This window comes from Crinia signifera, chromosome 11, assembly GCF_055691185.1.
Source record: "Crinia signifera chromosome 11, ASM5569118v1, whole genome shotgun sequence".
Lineage (NCBI taxonomy): Eukaryota > Metazoa > Chordata > Amphibia > Anura > Myobatrachidae > Crinia > Crinia signifera.
This window is the reverse complement of record NC_139227.1, coordinates 116,157,966-116,173,461: the sequence shown is the minus strand read 5'-3', so window position 1 is coordinate 116,173,461 and position 15,496 is coordinate 116,157,966. Positions and strand designations below refer to the sequence as shown.

At 45.3% G+C, this 15,496-nt stretch overlaps 1 protein-coding gene across 1 annotated transcript in view; it reads right to left on the bottom strand.

Moving 5' to 3' along the window:
• The window catches only part of NADSYN1 (NAD synthetase 1), a 28,685-nt gene extending 13,464 nt beyond the window's left edge, over nt 1-15,221 (bottom strand). The window contains exons 1-11 of the mRNA XM_083164351.1: nt 15,048-15,221; nt 13,671-13,731; nt 11,080-11,196; nt 10,943-10,996; nt 9,594-9,683; nt 6,376-6,427; nt 6,183-6,271; nt 5,704-5,821; nt 4,636-4,767; nt 1,600-1,674; nt 798-925 (exon numbers count right to left, since the gene is read on the bottom strand). Coding sequence (XP_083020477.1) covers nt 798-925; nt 1,600-1,674; nt 4,636-4,767; nt 5,704-5,821; nt 6,183-6,271; nt 6,376-6,427; nt 9,594-9,683; nt 10,943-10,996; nt 11,080-11,196; nt 13,671-13,731; nt 15,048-15,132 — 1,001 coding nt within the window. The 5' untranslated portion in view covers nt 15,133-15,221. The remainder of the gene's footprint in view (nt 1-797; nt 926-1,599; nt 1,675-4,635; nt 4,768-5,703; nt 5,822-6,182; nt 6,272-6,375; nt 6,428-9,593; nt 9,684-10,942; nt 10,997-11,079; nt 11,197-13,670; nt 13,732-15,047) is intronic.
• Between the last annotated feature and the right edge of the window lie 275 nt (nt 15,222-15,496).

The following is a 15,496-nucleotide window of genomic DNA, read 5'->3' as shown; positions in this document are numbered from 1 at the left end:
TTTTATCTCTGGAAATCCCAGCAATAAGGGATATAAATATTGTATGAATGAGCCCGTCCCAGCGCTTGGCAGTACACTGACAGTCACCACCAGTATGGGGTCAGCTCTGTAAATGCCATACAATCGCCCGAAGGCTACTATAAGACTACACCAGCTGAAGATGGCGTTAGCTATTGTGGACAAGCTCCGAAAAACTTACACTCAGAAACACGGTCAATTTCACAATTTAGTGACCCCATAGAAACCCATTGGGGCTTCTATTGCAACCATAAATGGGGGACGTTGCAGTATCTCCGATAGCTGCTGTGATATATTCTGGGGATTCTTAATATTTGGAGCATTTCCCTAAACCATATGTATATAAATATCCCCCTAATAATTTTCACCCATATTGAACACACATTGCAGCTGCTGTTTTGTGAACACAACCAATGTATTTACTAGGAATTAGTGGCAGCACTGAGGGTCACTGTCCAAGTGCTTTCATTTAATTCATAAAAAAGAAAATAAAACGGTCACCAACACACAGAGCTTTGGGGTGAGGGAACTACAATGCTGCCTATCGATTTGCTAGGAGTAGTGACGTCATTAAGTCACTTCTCCCAGTGATGTCAGTGCCCCAACAAATCAGGCACCACAGTCTACTCCCCGGCCGGGATACAGCTTGGGCCAGCACTGCTTGCAACTTTATTAATCCTTGTTGTGCTGAACACTGGCTCAGCCCACAGAACAGACGCCCATTCTGAGGGGATTGAGGGGATTACAACAATTTAAACATGCAGTTAAGTCTTCATCACCTTATTTCTTCCTCAGGACTGTGGTATTTCCATGGGACCGGCTCAGAAGTCAGAGTATACACATCATTTAATAATGAGGACAGAGAAAAGTCCACACGTACTCGGTGATAGGGGGGCACTCTGCTGGCCTAGAAACAGAACGCAATCTATTATAGACATAGTGTTTTCTTCTGACTAAAAGTACTGTAAGATCAGACTGTCATTAATCCACACCAGTGGTGTCAAACTCATGGCTCTCCAGCTGTTGTAGAACTACACGTCCCAGCATGCCCTGCCACAGTTTTAGCAATCAATTATAGAAAATCTGTTGCAGGGCATGCTGGGACGTGTAGTTCCACAACAGCTGGATGGCCTTGAGTTTGACACCACTGATCCACACACATCTTTCATATATAAGAGTGTGTGACTCTTTTCAGATAACTCATTCCATAAGGAAAGCAGCATTACCTCAGTGTGCGTCTGTCCTTTCCGTCACTACAGGAAGAATTACTAAGACTGCAGTAATACACAGAGCTGACAAAAGTAGTAGTACAAAATAAAATTGCTGGCAGTCTGCAGATTTAAACCAAGAAGCACAATCTCAATGACCTTTGTACAGTTCCCTAGCAGGTACTAGGATGTATGGAGAGAACGTTGCTGTCTCTGGCATTAAAACACCCGGAAGACTAATTGTCCAATGAATAAAACATGTACTCTAAGCATTGTCACAATTAAAGATAGCGGCAAAGTCTTTGAGGTTACATTAATGAATTGCTGCCTAGATTGGGGATAACATGATAATGTAAGTGAAGGATTTCCTTACGGAGATACACCGCGATGAAGTGTGAGCCCGGTAACTGCGGACATCTTCCAGGTCTAGCGTGGCAGTGAGAACTTCCTGTGAGAGATCATACAAACGTTGTGTTACATTTGTTGTGAGACACAACTCGCGATGTGCACACCGGGGTCTCGCACACCAGACAGCAGCTGAACATGTCTTCATTTGGGATCGGGATAGACATGGGTCGGTTAGCCATCGATGGTAACATTTATGGGTATCTTCGATCGTGTGAACCCATCAGTAAAGGGACCATTGGTGGTTCTACCAATGGTCACCTCTGCTTTACCATAGAGCTGATTGTGGGCCAGAAAGAACCCGAGGTCAGTGCTTTGTGGGAGTGTCGGAGCTAAGCCCTGTGTCCCAACACTTTGTAAATTTGGAATCATCAACTTTGATTCATCATTGGTTTATGGCCATCTCTAATTTGGGAAAAGGTCAAACTTTTTTGTAACCAGCTTCTATTTATCTGGTTTGCTAAAAGTCATCAGAATCAGGGTGTATTTGCCCCTGCATATAGCAGACGGAAATCACACCATCCAGAGCAGGTACATACGGTCACTATGAGCCGCGATGAGTCACATGACAAAAGTGACGTCAGCTCGTGTGCGCACAGACAGGAGAGACACACTTAAACATAGAAACATAGACTGTGACGGCAGATAAGAACCACTTGGCCCATCTAGTCTGCCCCTTTTTTAAACATATTACCTCAAACCATATTTGATTCTTATTTCTTTGTAAGGATATCAATATGCCTATCCCAAGCATGCTTACATTGTACTACTGTATTTGCGTCTACCACCTCTGATGGGAGGCTATTCCACATATCTACTACTCTTTCTGTGAAGTAATTCTTCCTCACATTTCCCCTGAATCTTCCTCCCCCTAGTGTCAGTGCATGTCCTCGTGTTCTGTTGCTCCTCTTCCTGTGAAGAATGTCTCCCACCTGTACCTTCCTCCCCCTAGTGTCAGTGCATGTCCTCGTGTTCTGCTGCTCCTCTTCCTGTGACTAATGTCTCCAACCTGTACCTTCCTCCCCCTAGTGTCAGTGCATGTCCTCGTGTTCTGCTGCTCCTCTTCCTGTGAAGAATGTCTCCCACCTGTACCTTCCTCCCTCTAGTGTCAGTGCATGTCCTCGTGTTCTGCTGCTCCTCTTCCTGTGAAGAATGTCTCCCACCTGTACCTTCCTCCCTCTAGTGTCAGTGCATGTCCTCGTGTTCTGCTGCTCCTCTTCCTGTGACTAATGTCTCCCACCTGTACCTTCCTCCCCCTAGTGTCAGTGCGTGTCCTCGTGTTCTGCTGCTCCTCTTCCTGTGAAGAATGTCTCCCACCTGTATTTTCCTCCCCCTAGTGTCAGTGCATGTCCTCGTGTTCTGCTGCTCCTCTTCCTGTTACTAATGTCTCCCACCTGTACCTTCCTCCCTCTAGTGTCAGTGCATGTCCCTGTGTTCTGTTACTCCTATTCCTGTGAAGAATGTCTCACACCTGTACCTTCCTCCCTCTAGTGTCAGTGCATGTCCTCGTGTTCTGTTGCTCCTCTTCCTGTGAAGAATGTCTCCCACCTGTACCTTGTTAAAACCCTTGATATATGTGACAGTTTCTATCATGTCCCCCTTTCCCTTCTCTGCTCTAAACTATACATATTAAGATCTTTTAGTCTTTCCTGGTACATTTTGTGATGTAGGCCATGCACCATTTTAGTTGCCCTTCTTTGTACAGTCTCTAATGTATTTATATCCTTCTGGAGATATGGCCTCCAGAACTGAACACAATACTCTAGGTGAGGTCGTACCAATGACCTATACAGTGGCATTATTACTTATTTCTTTCTACTGCTGATGCCTCTCCCTATGCAACCAAGCATCTGACTTGCCTTCTTCATTGCTTTGTTATACCCCTTTCAGACAGAAAACGACATTACCGGGTGAAGCAGTTCCACACAGTAATTTTGTGAATTAACACGGGTCCTTTTTCTGTGTGAAAGGGCACACCCGTGTCGTAAATCCTGTGTCTCTGACCCTGGAATTGACCAGGGTCGAGGACACGGGATTTATGACCCGTGTTAACCCATTCACACAGAAGAAATACCTGTGTTATTTAGCAAATCACCGGGTAGAAATTTTCAACCCGATAATTTGTTCCTCTGTGTGAAGGCGGGCCAGGCTGCTCCCGGCAAAATGAAGGGTTATCAGACTTTTCTGTCTAAAAGGGGTATCACATTGCCTACCTGCCACTTGGTGGTTATGGCACACCGGGAAATCACAGCCACTGACATGGGAGACAATGCATATAGATGGACTTACTCCCACATATATCGGTGCATTAAAACTACCAGAATTTATCTAATCAGTTGTTTTTACGGTACTTGTGTAGTTTCACGGCGCCAGCATGGCGCCGTGCTACTTCCGGGTGTACGCTCGCCACGAAATATGTCCCAAAAAGTAACTTAACTCCATGCCAACATGGATAGTTCATACCCCCACTATCCATGTTGGCATGGAGTTGATTTTAAATAGCGTGGCGAGCGTAGCGGGACTCAGACGCACGGCGCCATGAAACTACACAAGTACCGTTTTTACTTTACTGGGTTATTTACTAAGATGGGAGTTCTATTGAAGATGGGATGTTACTGTGGGCAACCAATCAAGATCTACTTATTTATTTAGCACATTGTAGAAGATAATAGATAGAGGGCCAGATGCACTAAACTTCAAAAGTGATAAACTGGAGAGGGATAAACAGCCAGCCAATCAGCTCCTGCCTGACATTTTTCCAACACAGCCTGAGACATGACAGGAAGGAGCTGATTGGCTGCCTGTTTATCCCTCTCCTTTTTATCACTTTTGAAACTTAGTGCATCTGGCCCAAAATCTGATTGGTTGCCTATAGCAACATCTCATCTTCAGTAGAACTCTCATCTTAGTAAATAAAACCCTAAGTATCAACGGAAGCCAAGAGTGTAATTCTCCCCCAAACAGCTCAGCTGGAAACTCTTAGCCATAGTAATAATATCCTTACCACATTATCCAGGGAGAACTGCGAGCCCTGCGCTACGATGTCTCCATTCATCGATATCATCGAGCAGCCATCAAAATACAGCCGGTCGCTGTCACAGCCCCTGAGGTTGGACAGCAGGTAGATCCCGCCATTCTACAAAACACAAAGAGGGATCGGAGGGCAACTCCGTTACTGTAGTGTAGTAGGTCTGTCCGCGTCCCCTCCCCTACACTCACAGGGGGACTGATGCAGATTTGGGCATTTCCATGGGGCACGTGACAACGCAGCGGTATCAGAGATGAGCACATCAGGTTTGCAGCCCATTGTGCTTGAAGAGGAATATTAGCGGCTGATACAGGTAAGTTTAGTACAATATGGGGCCATGGGGACACAAGTCAATGTCACCCCTTAGAAATGCTTTTTATTGGAACGTGCGTGTATTTGATATAAACTCCATCTATGGTGCGTATATTTCCACGTCCCATAGTAGGATGGTAACTTGAACGCTAAACTTAATGCATTGCAGACAGACACCTTACACATGGAGTTATGAACACAAGGGTGTGTCCACCTTTTATTACATCCTCCTCTACTTAAAAACACACATTTCTCAGCAATGTCCTTCCTGGTACTTGAACCGTAAAGCAGACACATTGTAGGCGGACACCTTACACATGGTGCTTTGTGCTCCTGTGCATGAAGCCTGGTAATTCTATCTGTATAACTATATACAAGGAATGACATTACTGAGAAATGTGCGTTTTAAATAAAGGAGGACGGAACGGAATAAACAGATCACATTATCTATGATAGCTTTCAAATTAAGTGTATGAAAATGGTGTAAGAGGATTTGTGTTCAAATCCATTTCTTGGAAAGTGCACATGTGGTATAAATGTGTATAAGGAAGGATCGCCATAGCATTTGCTTGCGCCAGGGCTGTCGGACCTCTGTGTCCAACCGGTCAAAGGCCGAGAGGGTGATGGGGCCCTGCCTGTGTCATCTGTACTAGGCCTCACAATTACTGATGGCAGCACTGTCTGAGGACCACACAGGAGGTGCACTGTCTATTACAACACAGAGTTCTTTACCTTTGTAGTTGTAGATTTTACCAGATCGACTCTTAAGTGAGCTTTCCTGAGCTCATGGTGACTCCCGGAACCGTTGGTGAATATCTCCACACCATCCAGGCCCATGTCAATGTGGGGACTGTGGGATAAGTGATCAAAGTTTAGGAACGTACTACCAAGCGCTCCAAGTATCCCTCTACTAATAAAAACTTTACCCATCTCTCACTACCAATTATTTCTTAAACATCAACCGGTTGGCTATTTTCCCCCGATGGTCATCTCCTCTGATCCACTCGGTGCCCTACAACCTCCAGCTGTCCTACTCTGCTCTTCTATTGGTCCTGGTTACCGGATACATAAAAGCAGCTGAGTTGTCGATGCCCCTCCCCCTTGTACTTCCCACTGAATCCTCATGGGCGGAACATCATTATAAAACTGCTACCAGTTAAATGACGGACGTCTGTCCAATAGTCTGAAACATTAGGACTTCCCAATGTTACCTGTTTGGCGCCCACAACTCTTCGCAGATTTCAGAGCCGATGCAGGTGTCCTTAGTTGCTAGAACCGCATCACCAAACGGAACTGTATCCTACAAGGGAAAAAACAGCCGGTCATTTTTAAATGCTGGGGTTTGTCCCCAAGCCTATGCTGAGAGTCTGCAGACGGACCCTATGAGCACGGACACATACACACCTGTCCAGTGATCGTCCGAATAATTCCTGGAAGAAAGTGATCCTCAACTTCCCTAAATTACAAAACAGCATTGATACAATTAGATAAATATGATAAGAGATCCACGAAGCAGCCTTGCCGACACTAGAAATGATCTTCATTATCTGAAGATCTGATGGATCTACAGCACAAGGAAGTTCTGCAGAGGAGAGCGTGTTCAGCGTGGATAGGCGTACGAGACAATCTCCCAGCATTGTAGACATGTCCTGCGTACAGATTAATAGGAGCCAAACACGTCTGTGACATGGCAGGTAGGAGCTGATTGGCTGGCTGTTTATCACTCTCCATTTTATCACTTTTGAAGCTTAGAGAATCTGGTCCAAAATCGGCCCATAGAAGTCATTGTTTTAGCTTTGCACAGTGGCTGTAACAGCCACAAGTGCCATTGGATCCCAGGATTTACTCTTTGTGGACGGTACTTTTAGTCGAATCTAGTCTACACTTGTGTGGATTGAGGAACCGGCTATTTTAAACAATTAAAATCAAACCAAATGGAATTTTATTTGATAACTCAGAATGGAAATGTTCCAACCAAGTGATCCCTACTTGTTGTTAAGTTATACACACACTAGTAATGTGACCACTGACCAGGCATATGCCAGATTATTGCAGTCCAGACTCATCTTGCTCCCGCACCCACCTGTATCCCTGCTCCGCACCCCCACTGTCCCCTCTCATTCCTGACCCCTGATTATGCCAAACCCCACCCTCCCACTCTGTACTGTCCCAGCCACCTCTATACCCTCCCCTAGCTCTGTACTGGCTGCTCTCTGCTCCTTACCACTGTCTGTCATCTTCCCTACATAAATGCATACACAAAGGAATAAATTGAATTATTTGGTCAAATGAGAAGACAAAGAAAGAAACACAAAACAAAAAAATAGTAAAAAAAAAAAGTCCGGTACTTGTGAGTTATCTGGGCGCCCGATTTTTTGATTGTATGCCTTAAGTTAAGGCATACAATCAGATGCGATGCGATATCGCATCGCATCGCATCGCATGCGACCATCGGATGCGATGACCCGATTTTTCCATAGGAATCAATGTTAAAATGATTCCTATGGAAAAAGGGGTCCTTTTCATACCCCTACTATCCAAGTGGGCATGGAGTTGGATATAAACCTGTGGCGAGCGTAGCGAGCCACCGAGCCCGAAGCGTGGCGAGCGAAGCGAGCCCCGCGAGGGGACGGTATTCCGTGTCCCCTCGCGGGGCTCGCTACGCTCGCCTCGCTACGCTCGCCACAGGTTTATATCCAACTCCATGCCCACTTGGATAGTAGGGGTATGAAAAGGACCCCTTTTTCCCATTGAATTCCATGTTAAAATGGACTCAGTCCATTTTAACATTGATTCCTATGGAAAAATCGGGTCATCGCATCGCATCGCATCCGATGGTCGCATGCGATGCGATGCGATGTCCCGATCCGACCCGATTTTGAAATCGGGCGCCCGGATAACTCACAAGTACCAAAAGTCCAAATACTTTAATGTAAATCTAGGGGATATAATTATTCTAATCAAATAATTATAGAGAGCGCACTGAATTAAGCACAAATGTTTATTAAAAAACAATAGATGAAAAGCTCAAATAAACGGTCACAATTATTTAATAAAATATAACAATAAAAACAATATGATATAAAATAGTTATAGACCACCGGGCAATCACTGATGCCCCACACAATGCTATATGAATAATGTCCAGTTGCTCTTACCCACTAAGGATGATGTTATGTCCAGTAGCGAGGAACTTGTAATTGAGTTTGATGAGATATGAGAAGACAAAGTCCATCCAGTAAGTTTATGGAAATATGTGATGTTTGATTGGGGGGAAACCGGAGGGGGATTTGTAGAGATGAAAAGGTGACTCGCAGAGAGCCAACGGTGGGAGTGACGGAGTACCTGCCGCACTTGGTCATATCTTCTGAGGAAACCGTCTGATCCCACGACGGAGAAACGCGTTAAGACCGGGAGGACCACCCGGCACTCACCTTTACCCACCACTTTGCTTCAAATCACCAGATTTATTTCCTATCCTCGGGGCCGATACCTGTGAGCAGAAGGGTGACCTGCGGCGATCCCGGACTTTACCATCCACAGGCTCCCCCGAGAGGTGTGACTCGCTCCAGACCCCGAGACCAAGTGCGGCAGGTACTCCGTCACTCCCACCGTTGGCTCTCTCCCCCGAAGCGTCACGGTGGTAGATGAGACAGACTTCTCCAACATACACCTAGCCGCGCCGCTGGTTCACTATGGAGTGCTCCCGGCTCATTACCATCATCTGCCGGTTGTAGCACAGATACATCTATTTCCAACAGCGAGGCTGCTCTGCGAGTCACCTTTTCATCTCTACAAATCCCCCTCCGTTTTTTCCCCCCAATCAAACATCACATATTTCCATAAACTTACTGGATGGACTTTGTCTTCTCATATCTCATCAAACTCAATTACAAGTTCCCCGCTATTGGACATAACATCATCCTTAGTGGGTAAGAGCAACTGGACATTATTCATATAGCATTGTGTGGGGCATCAGTGATTGCCCGGTGGTCTATAACTATTTTATATCATATTGATTTTATTGTTATATTTTATTAAATAATTGTGATCGTTTATATGAGCTTTTCATCTATTGTTTTTTAATAAATATTTGTGCTTAATTCAGTGCGCTCTCTATAATTATCTGATTAGAATAATTATATCCCCTGGATTTTGTTTCATTGGATCTCCTGGTGGGAATCCATTGGGAGCTGCCATTTAATATATTGTTTCTTATATTAATTATTTAATTAACCACTTGCGCCCGATTATATATAACATATATATTTTCCCTTTAATGTAAATAGGTTATGTTACCATTCCATAAAAATACATGAAAACCAGGCCCCCGAATCTCAGTTGCGGTTAGCATTTGCTCCGTTTCCGCACCCATATTGCAGTCTTACTTATCATATGTATCGGTAATTTAGTGGCAGATTTATTAAGCTCAGTGAAGTGATAAACTGTCTGTTTTTTATCACCGGCCAATCAGCTCCTATTTGTAATTTTTCAAACCAAGCCTGTAACTTCACAGGTAGGAGCTGATTGGCTGGTAATAAAAACCAGACACTTTATCACTTCACCGAGCTTACTAAATCTGCCCCTTAATTCTATACGAGTACTTCGTTAAATGGTTTCACCTTAATTTATTCCATGGCGTAAACCAGCGCAGTTCCCTGTAATTTCCACCGTTGGCCATCACCATTTTTGGACGGATGAGAAGAATTTTTCTGAAAAATGCAAAAAAACTTTTCACTCTAAAATTAACTTAGACAGCCAAATATTTTTCCAAAAGAGTTCATCAATGCAAATTGAGTCAGTTGTACTTTTGTTAAATGAATCAAAAGTACAACTGGCACCGGCAGCCGGCAGGGGGCCTCCACCACAGGGCAAGACCGCCCAACTTGCTGGTTCCCTCCCCAATAGCCGACGTTACCCTCCACACTAAAGCCCGACATTGCCAGGCTCAGTACATATGGAAAGCGGTAAAACCCATTTTGAGAACAAATTTGTCCTGCAGTCAGGTCTGAATTAGGCTACGGAATGCAGCACGGCCCTCGATTCCCCCTCCCCTGTTATAGCCAGAATCAGCGAGTGTGTATGCCCTCACTGATGCTGGCTACTGCCAGGTCCAGTCATGCTAGATGTCGCTGGGTGAACACGTCGTCCAGTGTATACCCAACTTAAGGTGGGTATTCAATCTCGGCTGCTATTTCCGCTGTTTCCGACAGCATTAAACGCAGATTCCGACAAAACAGATCCGGCTTTAAAACAAGTCGGATCAGTTTTGTCGGAAACGGCCGCAGGTTGTTGAATTCACGGACATTTTTTTGACAAACCGAGTCCGTTTTTGCCGATCCGCCCAACACTCGACAGAAGGAAAACATTGAATTCCGGCTGTCAAGTTATATTTAAGCTGAGCAAAAAGGGGCCGGGATTCCGACTGTCGGAACGTCCTTACAATCCTGGATTCAATACTCCCCCCTAAGGCATAAGATTCAACATTAGCTTTATGGTTATGTTACATAACATTTCAAGACCAGAAATTTCCTTTAACTTTTTCAGGACCACATCAGATCGGCCCATAAGGCCAGCCCAATCCTCACATTCTCTTGAAGCCATCTCTGCCAGGAATAATTTATTCTGTACCTAAGTAAATCTATGTCATACTCAGTACTGGAGCTGTCTATTAGCTGGGAGCCAATAGCCATGGTCCCCATCAATTAGGAAGGAACCATCGGCTGTTAGTAACATGGGACCCAACAAGGTGTCAATGTGCTTCCTGGTGGCAAGACACGGCGGAACGCATAATAGCATCAATACTGTCAAAGGAAATATTATATCTTACTGTGCGCAGACTTTATATACAGTTCCATATAAGGATGGGGTTATACGCTCTGTTATAGCACTTTCACAACTAGTATAATCTCCTACAGTACAAAGCACTCAGACAATAAGACGCATAATCGGGAAGGTAAAAGTAGGTTACTTGTTGAGGAATATCACCCGGCAGTTGTATCGCACATTTTTGTGCATCACGGGCCTGTAAAACACAGAAAAGATCCCGTCTTAGTAAATAGATCCCCATATCACCAGATTCCAGGAGACTCCATACTGTATACTCACATCCCCACGTCACAGATAATATCGGTTGCCGCAGGAGATTCCAGGAGCTTAGCCAGAACTTGGAAGGAATGCAGGATTGTATCGGACTCGAAAAAATGATCGGAGCAGCCATAGCCACTGTAGAACACAAGTTATATACAACATCTGTCACTTAGAGGCATCTTTGAATAATGGTGATTTTGAGTCTGTATTAAGGGCGCTGAATTCTAGGTGTCTGCAGCACTGGTCACTGTGGTTACTTCCCTAGTAACTGAAATGACTGTATAGAATTTTATGGTGTTCAGTGACTTTGTGCGCTGATACCCTTCCGCTGATGCACCCTGGTGAAAGGCTAGATGAAACTACCTTAAAATTTTACACCAAAACTTAGTGAAATTTAATATAGAGAAAATATACTCTCCTTATTTTACTTTTCTTCACCTCATCAGAGGTTCTCCATGTGAGTTAAATGGGAACATGGAAGACAATAATAGTTCGAAGAAAAAATAGTGTAATATTGCAATTATAACAAATTTATTCAAAACAATATACACAAAATACGTTATAAAACTTTTCTTAAAAAAAAAGACCATATGAATGGGTCTCGGGTTTGGATGGAGGTTTACCAGATTTTGGAGTTAGAAAAGCCTGTAGAGGGATCTTTTCCTCAGAATAAGGAAGGAACAAGGAAGTTCCGACACGCGTAGCAGCAAGCTGGCATTTTGGTTGTGAGGAATCCAGACTAACGGACGGAAGAGACGCCTGAAGGCCTGGTTTATCCGGAAGACCAGTGGTCCTTATTCTGAGGAAAAGATCCCTCTACAGGCTTTTCTAACTCCAAAATCTGGTAAACCTCCATCCAAACTCGAGACCCATTCATATGGTCTTTTTTTTAAGAAAAGTTTTATAACGTATTTTGTGTATATTGTTTTGAATAAATTTGTTATAATTGCAATATTACACTATTTTTTCTTCGAACTATTATTGTCTTCCATGTTCCCATTTAACTCACATGGAGAACCTCTGATGAGGTGAAGAAAAGTAAAATAAGGAGAGTATATTTTCTCTATATTAAATTTCACTAAGTTTTGGTGTAAAATTTTAAGGTAGTTTCATCTAGCCTTTCACCAGGGTGCATCAGCGGAAGGGTATCAGCGCACAAAGTCACTGAACACCAAAAAATACTTAGAGGCATCTGTCACATTACAGGCATCGGTCACATTACAGGCATCTGTCACATTACAGGCATCGGTCACATTACAGGCATCGGTCACATTACAGGCATCTGTCACTTTACAGGCATCGGTCACATTACAGGCATCGGTCACATTACAGGCATCGGTCACTTACAGGCATCTGTCACTTACAGGCATCTGTCACATTACAGGCATCTGTCACAGGGAGAGGCTTACACCGGTCTGTGGTGGGATTCCGGATCTGGACATCCAATGTCTTCTACTCTCTTTATGTTATGTTATGCAGCGCTGCCATATCCGGCATCACTGACCCACTTGGTGTAGTGGCCGGACGCCTTTCAGTCACCAGTGCATACTTGCAGCCCTGTGCACGTGGTCTCTTCTGGCAAATCCATCAGCACGCGCTCATTCACACTGCCTACATGGGACGCCCAGTTACATCCCTTTAATCACAAAAGGAGATGCAACTGATACCCCTTTCACATCAGCCTAAATTCCACTGCTATGGAGCAGGGCTGTTCCCATGTTCAACCGTGGGTCCTGGCCGGTGTGAAAGGCGTAGGGGTACTTACCCGGGTTGCCGGTCCGAGGTGTGTGCGGTCAGGCCGGGGATCCACACAGGCGGCGGGCGCAGATGACAGGACAGGCAGCGTATGTAGATGACGCAGCTCTCCGGTGCCCTCACTGCAGCCGGAGAGCTGCGTCATCTGCAACCGCCGTCTGACCGGTCATCTGCGCCCACCGTCTGACCTGTCATCCGCGCCCGCCGCCTGTGTGGATCCCCGACCTGCACCAATGACCACAACCCTGGGGTGAGTACTCTCCACCTCCTGCCTGCCTCCGCCGCCATTCCGTCACCCCCACACCAGAAAATGCAGGGACTTTTCTGGTGTGAAAGGGGCCAACCAGGAATGTCCCAGCATATTCCCGGGTGGGTTCCTGCATTTTCTGGTGTGAAAGGGGTATGAATTGCACACAAGTCCGCATCCTCCGCAGTTGCGTACACTTGGCGCTGGAGTATGTGCAGAGCAATACAGGCAAGATGTGCTCCGCAGCAGACTTTCACATTCTGCACCAACCCATAGAAGTGTATGCACCCCCGCAGACCTGGATGCCAGCCTACTGAATAACTACAGAAATAACTATTACACTGCCATCATTACCTGTCCAAGGGAGCGTAGTGATATTATGTTGGGCATTAGGTCGATGGAAACTTTGACCTGTAGCCAAACACATGAGATTGTTGTAGTGATCCGCACCTAGGAGGAAGAGGAGGAGGGAGGGTGTGTGTGTGTGTGTGTGTGTGTGTGTGTGTGTGTGTGGAGGTGGGGGGGTTGTTACCCAGTGTAAAGGGTCAGCAGCCAGGGGCTGACACAGCTATCCTCACCTCACATACCACACTGATAATGGCCTCACCAAATTTCCAGTTCCGGACCAAGCCGATAGCGAGCTCCTCTCTCTTTTGCGATCGTAATGCCTGAAAGCAGAGGAGCAGATGTAATATAGGCTGTGTCTGACACTGGTTCTAATGCACAAACAGCCTGATTCAGACCTGTGCGCTAGCTGCGTATACACCTACCCTAGTGAAAAGGTCAGTGACGCACGCACGCCCCTGAATTTTATTTCACACAGAGAGGATCGTAAAGGGGGGCGCTGATGTCATCAGCCTGCCCCAAACAGGCATCGGCCAACCTGCGTTCCCAGGGGAAGCCTATAAAACGCACACGCAAACCGCAAACATGGGGGAAGGGACTGAATCTCCCCCAATATCTATAGGTGCTGACTCTGAGCTGCAGGGGTTGTGATTGTGGCCAGGAAGGTTCATTGGCTCCCAAATACTAACCCGTGTGTGTGTGGTAAGGAGTACAGGGGGAAATGTACTAATATGTGTGTTCTATCTCACATGGGATGTTGCCATGGGCAACCAGTCAGAATCTACTACTTATTTATTTTGCACCTTCTAGAAGATAATATATAGGCGGAAATTTACTAAAGGAAATTTGTAAAAAAAAATAGGTGTATTTGTATCCAGAAATACACTTATTTTTGACATTTACTATCCCGAAAATACGGCAATTCGTAGTAGTATTGATGTGCTATCAATATGAATACGAATTGCCGTATTTTCAGTATAGTAAATGTCAAAAATAAGTGTATTTCTGGATACAAATACACCTATTTTTTACAAATTTCCTTTAGTAAATTTCCCCCATAGTATCTGATTGGTTACCCATAGCAACATAGTTTTAGCTGTCGATGGTTACCCATTCCTTTGACTGACTGTCCCACAGGCCAATCAGAATGTGGGGGCAGGGCTTCCGGGATGTGTGTGTGTGGGGGGGGGGGGCGGAGCTATATTCCGTGTCCTGGCACCTTGCTGAAAATGCCATTGATTTAGGGAAACATCTGGTTCTCCACCATCGATGGCAAAAGTATTTGACATCGACCATAAACCATCGATGATTTTGAATCTTCGATGGTCGATGGCCATCCCTACCACAGAGCACAAGATCCACAGCAACCAGATCGGCCATGTATTTGCCGACAGTCAATAGGTCAACACCATATGATCAAGGTCATTAGGTCGACAGCAACAAAAGGTTGACACATGGGCTTTGGAGTTTTTCTTTTTTACCCTGTTGACATTAAACATTATCAACCTTTAACACGTCAACCTTTTGTTCCAGTCCATCTCATGCATGCCGACGTGATAACTGTCTACCTAGATCTATGATAGCACACACTGATCACAACAGAAGCAGCTGCAGTCTCTGTATAACAGGAGTCACTCACTCTGTAGGATTCTGTGCAGGTTCCCTTCAAAATCCAGAGCCCACTGGTTGAGGGAGCAGGATGCCACAGTCACCTTCCTGCCCATGGTGCCAGGAGACCTGTATTACCTATTACTGTGCTGAGGGCAGCCAGCAGTAACTGGGCAGCACAGTGTGTGACACACATTAATCTGCGGCTGCGCTGCAGCACAGCCTCCTCCTCCTCCCTGTAATAAGGTCACTTCCTGGTTCCTGGGCCTGGCTGGCACACTTGTACTTTCACTTTCACCTTCCATGTGTGCTGTGTGTATGTACTCCTCTGTAGCTGCTGCAGGCGTCATACTGGCAGCAGGGCTGCGTCCTGCACTGTGTGTTGTATGGCTGCATAAGGCTCTGCAGTGAGGGCCACCGTGGTCTGGCTCCTGAATATATGTATACTTGCAGCTGTACATACTGGCATGCTGCAGGCAG